The 7,994-nt window shown below is 41.1% G+C and overlaps 1 protein-coding gene across 1 annotated transcript in view; it reads right to left on the bottom strand.

The window, feature by feature from the left end:
* Window positions 1-1,471: 1,471 nt before the first annotated feature.
* LOC115375193 (potassium voltage-gated channel subfamily H member 7-like) overlaps window positions 1,472-7,994 on the bottom strand; it is a 115,054-nt gene continuing 108,531 nt past the window's right edge. The window contains exons 22-23 of the mRNA XM_030074573.1: window positions 6,534-7,323; window positions 1,472-4,376 (exon numbers count right to left, since the gene is read on the bottom strand). Of these exons, the coding sequence (XP_029930433.1) occupies window positions 4,014-4,376; window positions 6,534-7,323 (1,153 nt within the window). The 3' untranslated portion in view covers window positions 1,472-4,013. The remainder of the gene's footprint in view (window positions 4,377-6,533; window positions 7,324-7,994) is intronic.

Below are 7,994 nucleotides of genomic sequence, written 5' to 3'. Positions count from 1 at the left end.
TGCAAAAATGATCCATTTTCAAATCCCCTTATATATATATATATATATATATATATATATATATATATATATTGGGAGAGAGAGAGAGAGAGAGAGAGAGAGAGAGAGAGAGAGAGAGAGAGAGACTACTTTTCCAGAGACTTTAACAAGTTCCCAAAATCCCCATCTGGAATACACTTCTCCAAAGATGTGATGCTACACAGTCAGTTATCCTACAGCTGGGACTCCACGAATATCTATATTCTTTGGGTTCCCCTTCATATCTAGTCTGTCTGTGGACCTCACTACTATTATTATTCATTTCCATGCTATTTAATTTTATGTATGTACATACATACAATCTGCACAAATCAGTGTACATGCAGATGTAGATTTTGCACACTAGCACTTCACAGCCTATGAGCTGTACCTTCTCCAGTGCTCGTTTTTTTTTTTCATGTGTCCTGCTCTATCCTAGTCCTTTTCCTAGTCTATCTAGCAATTCACTACTAGTCACTCATACACTTCCTCTACACACTGTAACCATAATGTATGCATGCTGTTTGAACACATACCTATAGCATATTGACTGTTAAATGAACTGTAGAGAGGGCTTTGAGTGGTGTAATGCAATCCTATGTGCTTATATGTTTCTTGAAAGGATGCTCATTTTGAAAAACAAACAAACAAACAAACAAAAAAAACAAATAAAGTATTATTCCCCCCATTACAGTTCACACATTTTGAAAAATGTGATATTATTTCACTCCCCTCCAGCTGTTCTGTAGGACAGTAGAGGGTGTAGCAGGGCCATACTGACCAATACTCTGTGGTGGTGATTACAGCTGATGGCGTGATAACTGCAGCAGTATGGACATACTGTACTTTCAGTGTGTCTGAGCATGTAAACACAAATGCCCAGTATTTACAAATATTGTTGGATTAAAACAAACCATATTTTAAAAATATTACCACACAAAAGTTAGAATATCCCCTGAAAAGTGAACAGGCCAAGACAAAATAAGAGAAGAAAACTTGAAATGTGCTCTGCTGATGTGGGACAGTGAGAGTGGCTTGTTTTGCATGATTTCAAAATGTTTGTCCTCTCTTATTGAGAAAAGAATGTGTTGATGTGGCCTCTCATGACCCAGCTCTCTCCACGCTGGGAGCTACTCTTTGAATTAACAGACCATCATTGTTTTGTTCTCAAAACCTGTGGTTTTACATGTGCTGCCATATCCACTTCACCCACAACATGCACAATGCAGCCTGTTCTATCAGGTACTGTGTGCTGCTTACAATCCCAGATGAAGAAAGTTTTACTGGCAAGCTTTCATAATGAGTGTGAGCTTTTTAAAATCAACATTTAATGGTATTTTGCTATTTTAATTGTCGGAAAATTACAGACCCAAGTTTTTTCCACTCAGCAATGCCTAACCTTTTTGGAATCTAAGTTTACCATGAAAGCTTGTAAGTAGAACTTTGTCATTAGGGAGTGAAGGCAGCAGACGGTGAATACTTGATACAAAAAATATGCATTATGGGTGAAGTATCCATTTAAACTCGCCTGTTGGTGAGATAGCTAGCTTAACAAAGCCAAAAGCACTGCTGTTTGCTCAGGTTCACTGAGCTGAGTGAATGACTAAATGGACCTACTGCCACGCCACAATTTTTTTTTTCAGGCATCCAAGCTTTTTCTAGCATGGCTTGTAGGTTTTTAGCTGTTAATAACTGGACTTCCATCACATTCATCACACAGCTGCAAAGCCTCTTTAAACATGTACAATACGTATATTCTGCTGTGCGCAGTATGTCCTGCACTATTCCTGTGTGTGAACGCCTGTTATCATTGTGAGTGGAGTATCCACTGTGTAACAGGAACTTCTCAGTGTCTTTGTGTGAGATGCCACTGAGATTAAAGTCTATAGGTAGCTTTAGTTCTAACCCTTTGCTCATGGAGGAAACGTTATGTATATAACCCTAGTGCAAGTACAGTGCAAGGCTTATTTTCAGTATTTCTACAGACCTGTACTCTCTGAAAACACTCACACTTTATGTGCCATTAAATCATTTTGAACCACAGGGAGTCGTGCCCTGCCACAGTGACATATTTAACATCAAACACTTTACACATGAGAAGGAAACCGGTAAGGATTTTGTAGGAGACCGACAAGCTGCAAAAACCCAAATCTAAAACCTACTCTTGCATAACAGTCTCAGTGACAAAAATATAATATACATACAAAAAATAGAGAAGACTTTTGTCAGGGTGCTTGTGAGTCTGAAGAGAGATACAGTGCACAGAAATGAAGGAACATGTACATGAGAGCAGTACAAGCACATTTCCCTTCGACATGTGCTGTACTGAATGAAGTGGCTTGCAGGGCTCAAAGGGAATGAAGAACATTTACCAGTTAGTACTACAGAAGAGAGCTTACCGGTTTGTTTAACACCGTTCTTCAGTGTCAGACGTCACTTTGCTCACAGTTTTTGTTGCGTGGTGGTCATTACACTACCAAGCATAGTTAGGTGAGCATGTAGTCTTCTCCCATTAAACCAGTGCGTCCCCAAACAAGTGCTTGAGCAATAAAGTGCTTCTACAGTTGTTAGTATATTCACTGTTTTAAAATGCCCAAGTGTAAAAAGTGATAGTGTTCTCATTTTTCAGAGTAGTGTCTCTATTGCCATAGAGAAGTAAAGATAGCAAAGCTGTATTTTTGTGCCTGCCTCAAAATCCTCCATATTTGCAGTATAAACCCCTTCACAGAACCATGATGGAGACTTCAGTCAGTTGTTACAATGGGTAACAGATTTCATCTCTTACTAAGATATCATCAAGATATATTCTCTGCAGATATGCAACAGTATCCTGCAAATACACCATAGAGGGATGCCCAGCAGTCTTCAAGGACTGTACTGTACCAGTGATTTAACATGTTTAGTGTAATATCTACAAAATATGTATAGTTTGACTTTCTGCTAATCTTTTCCCAAAGCAAGCAGTAGTATTTTACAAGTGTCATATCATTTCTCCTGCCTTTTATCCAGTCATTGGTTTCCATTCGTTCCATTACTATATGAAAATGAACTTTCAGAGACTTCAGACTTTCTTCACACCAAGTCCTCCACATTAGTTTTCCTAAAAGCAGGATACCGATGGATTGTTTTTGTTTTACATCCAGGCTGCCCTGTAAAATATGCTAAATTTAAGATGAAACAACATGGAACTTATTTTTGTGTTGAAATGACATGGAATTGATATTTATGCACGACTGTTGTCAGTTGGTAATATAAGTTAACAAACTGCTGGATGTTGGGCATGTGTTCTTTGCATCTTGGACACATCTTAGGCATCCTAGGTTTGCGCTGCAGTCTCTTCCCTGGGGTATTTGTGGGATGGTGGTGCTGGGCCTCTGACGCTGTGTTGGGTTCCCAAGATGTCAGATGACAGTCAGTTTCTGACAGTCTGTCAGAAAATAGTCCCCAGGGAAATGTTTCTAATTTCAAAATGGTTTTCAAAAAGATTTTGATTAATTGGTGTGAAATCTTTATCACCCCCCACATAATTTGCAAAATGTTTTGTTGCAATGTAAAATGTGGCTAAATTGTACTGAATGAGCCAACCATTCAACATCTCTTGTATGGCCCTTTAATATCAGCTAGCAGAAATTCAATTGCTATTTATCAGGGCTGCTGCTGAAACATGCAGTGGCCAGACACTAGCTATGGCTCCATTCATGGTAAGAGTTGATCTAACATCAGAGACCATGCAGTCTTAACTACCTCATTTCATAATAATGTTAGAGGCAATAAGTGATTTTTCACAAACAATAAACTAATTATAAGTAAGGTTCAGTGTTCTCAAGAGTTTGATCTCTCAACCTGTGCTTCTGTTTTATTGTGATTGAAATCTTATCCTGTCTAGAGATGCTTAAAGTAAATCCAGTCCAGTTCATCTTGCTGTGTGAGTGTAATCCACCAACTAATTCAGACTCATTGCACAGTGGCAGCATGCAAAAGCAATCCCAGCACCCTTAACTTCCTGAGTCTGAGCTGTAGCGCTGACCCATCCAGCTGCTATCCAATGATGATGCTGGGTCCACTGGCAAAGAGAGGCGCCGCTGACCTTCCAGTGGCTCTGATTGGCTCGATACTGTCTCTAAACCCAACTCTGACCTTGAGGAGCTCTTGTGAGAGGTCAAACTGAATGAGCCGTTTTCTTGTTGGTCGGTAGGATTCTCGAGGTGAGTCTCTGATTGGCTGATGGTGCCAGATGAGCAGGGCTGTGAGGAACTGTCCTGTGGAGTGATTGGTTGAAGGAGGTTTAGCTCAATTCCACTCTTAAGTGACTGGAGAGATTTAGATGGCTGGTCCTCAAAGTCTGAGCTGACCAGGACCTGCAAGACAGTATAAAGATGAAAAAACAGCTGCAATATCTATATCTATTTCTATATGTGAGTGTGTGTGTGTGTGTGTGTGTGTGTGTGAATCTATCTATCTATCTGTCTATCTATCTATCTATCTATCCATATTTATCTATATTGATATAGATATATAGACACACACACACACACACACACACACACACACACACACACATACAATATTGTAGTAGTCATTAATATGCATACATGCATACACTATGATATGCACAGTGTTGGGCAAGCTACTTGTAAAATGTAGTGAGCTAAGCTACCAGTTACTGTACATTAAATGAAGCTTCACTACGCTGAAGCTCCCCACCAGAGAAATGTAGCAAGCTAAGCTACAATACAGTGACAACATGTAGCTTAACTACATCAAAGCTCCTTTTTTTTTTTTTTAAACATTGAATGAACTTCATTCCAAGTCATTGCTATCTTAGTGATCAATAAAACTGTCTGTCCAGTTCAATAGTTGATGAAACTGTGCTCTCTCTGCTTTTACTGCTACAAACCATGGCAACAAAAACACACAACATGCCTCACATAATGACAAAAAGCAAGTGGTGTGTATATATGTTAGTATGTGTGTGTGTGTGTGTGTGTGTGTGTGTGTGTGGATGGGTGGGTGGGTGTGGGTGTGTGTCTGTATGTATGTGTGCACACCTGTGTTTGCATGTCTGCTAAAATTAGGACCCATTTGGAGGACAAAGTGTAAATGACCTTAAAACTCACTAAGTTGGTTCAAACCACAGGAGCAAAAGAAGAAACCTGCTCCCAAAAGTAACAGCTGGGCAAAAAAATTACGTTGTGTGTGTGTGTGTGTGTGTGTGTGTGAGAGAGAGAGAGAGAGAGAGAGAGAGAGAGAGAGAGAGAGAGAGAGAGAGAGAGATCTTGTAACGTCACAAAGAAGACCGTCTGTCGGCGACACGCACAATTCCGGACAGTTTTGTGACGTCACAAAGAAGCTCCTCTGTCAGCGACACGCGCAGGTCCGGACAGGTATGTGATGTCACAAAGAAGCCCGTCTGTCGGCTGCATGTACAGGTCCGTGAGCGGCAGTAACGGCACCCGCTGTTAGATGTCAAACCGCAGCAAAATTTCTGATGCGTTTAAGGTTGAGAAATGCCTGGGAAACTGTAGTTTCTGTGGACGCTACCGCGCTATTTGATCAGTAAAAAAGTTTTGCTACTGAAAAGCTATTTGATTTAGAAAACAGCGACGTTACAACCACACTATGGACAAATGAAGTTAAACTAGTAATGTCGCTACTTGTAACGCCGCTACTGCCCAACACTGGATATGCATTATGCCGATAGGCATCACATTAATAAATAGGTCAAACTAGTCCAATTGCTTGAAGCAATTCTGTTCTGGGCCATGTCACTGTAAGCTAGTAATAAGTCAGCAGTCTGCACATAATATTGGTTAATATAGCTTTAAATATCTAACAACTAAATACACCTTTGGTACCAGGGCTTAGCTATAATCCTGGTGCACTAACACATTGGCTATATGCATTATGCACTGTGCTAAGTCTCAAACAGTGTTTTCCACAGACAACTGACCACATGTGCATAAACATACACATACACATGATATACAGTACATAAACACATTTAACATGCACCTGAATCTACACATAAAGAAGGGTTATAGTGCCTTAAGTGATTTAAGAAATGTTCCTTTGGGTCATATTAAAGATGCTCCTGTGGATGGTGGCACTTTTGTACATACTGCTTTACAGGTTTAGCAGCTGCATATGTGTCCAGGATTTGTCTAGGACCCTTCTTCAACATCTATGGAGATCCAGGAGAGCAGAAAAACTTTCACTCTGGCTCCTTAGTGAATATCTTTTGAATGACTGGCAACGATGTTAATTGGACATCTTCTGTCATATTTTTTGTTCAGCAGCCCATAGTCCAAATAATAGGATAACCCTACACTCAGACCAGAAGCAAGGTGAAGTTTCTTTGCACTCACAAATCTGATTACTTGACTTGAAAAATAAGCAGTGAAATTGTGACTGGATACAAGCAAGTCTGATGCCACTAGACGACACAACAAAAAGCTGCAGTAGTTTTGGACACAGGGCAACAGGGTACTAATGTAGTTGTAAACGGTATACTGTACCTGTGAGACTGCTGCCAAGCTCTGGGTCGTGGGAGGGGGAACTGGTTGTAGCAGCCTCTCTGGGGGCTGAGGGGTCAGGGTGGTGAGCTGCGAGGGCAGAGACGATGAACAAGAGGAAAAGGCAGACACACCACACTCAGTTTGAAAAAGGACAGGAGTGAAAGGCTGGGTGGATGTTTGAGATCGAGGAGGAGAGGCAGAGATTGTTTGGGGTGACACTAGAGAGGAAAGCTGGGTAGATGATACAGGGAAGATATTTTGCGTGGCGGGTACACTCTGGGTGAGGGGTGTAAGTGTTTTGATAATGGAAGGAGAAATCTTGGAGAAATCTTCACTAGAGACAGTGGAAGTGTGCTGTGGGTCTGAAAAAGCGGAGATGATCTGGAGGGGAGAGTTTAGGGTCTGGTTGGAGATTATTTGTGACTGGGGTTGTGTGTGGGCTGTCTGGGTAGATGGTGACAGATCAGTCGGAGGTGACTGATATTGCGTAGAAAAGGCGAGGGAACGTTGTTGGATGGGGGAATTGCATGCAAGGGAGGCAGACTGAGGATTGACAAGATCTTGGTATTCAGTGGACAGTTGCTGACAGTGGCTGGGGGCTTGTGATGTGTCAGTGGGGGAGGCAGGGGTTGGGGATAGTGGTGGGGAGGTGGCACTAGGAGAAGGGATTGGGGAGGACGGTGCATTAGGTGTTGATGCCAGGGTACTGTAGGATGGTGGGATCATCGTCATCTGCCTCTGCAGCAGCTGCATGACAGCCCCAATGTCTGTCGACATGCGGGACTCTAACCTGGAAAACCAATGCACAAGTGAAAACTGTTAAAGGACAAAGTGTTGACAGACTGTTAATTTTGACAGAAATTAACAGTTGATTTTGGTTTGGTCTTAGTGTTTTGACTTGATTGCCATTTAGGTTATAGTTATATTTTATTCAACTGAATGTCGCTTTCACACCTGCTGCATTAAGTATGGTTGAATTGAACCCTGGTCGGTTTACGCTCTTGGTTCAGTTCATTTGTCTGTCAGTGCGAACACCCTAATTGAACCCTGGTGTGCACCAAAGTTTCAAACCGCAGTCTGATATTCCAACTCCACTTTGATTGCAGTCATGTGAAAGCCAACTGATCCAAATGAGTAAAGTAACAAAACATCAAACGTCTTAGTCCGGACTATGCAAATGGACTGTTAGATGTGAAAGCAACCTTAGTGTAGTTTTAATTGACAGAAAGTACAAGATTTTTGGTCGACTAAATCTAACGTAGATTTAGTCAATGAAAAGTATCATGTTTAGTCATAATCCAATATTACCTGTCTGCATTGTGTGAATTGCCAATAGACCCCTCAATCTGTTGTTGTGCCAGCCTGATAACAAATAGTATTCACCTTTGTGAATAGGTGCTTTGTTTGCTATAGCACACTGTGTGGCAATAAAGAAATTATTATTGGACTCTTATTCAGTTT

Source organism: Myripristis murdjan, chromosome 17 (assembly GCF_902150065.1).
Source record: "Myripristis murdjan chromosome 17, fMyrMur1.1, whole genome shotgun sequence".
Classification (NCBI taxonomy): Eukaryota; Metazoa; Chordata; class Actinopteri; order Holocentriformes; family Holocentridae; genus Myripristis; species Myripristis murdjan.
Note: the sequence above shows the minus strand (reverse complement) of the source record. Positions and strands in the feature narration are given on the sequence as shown.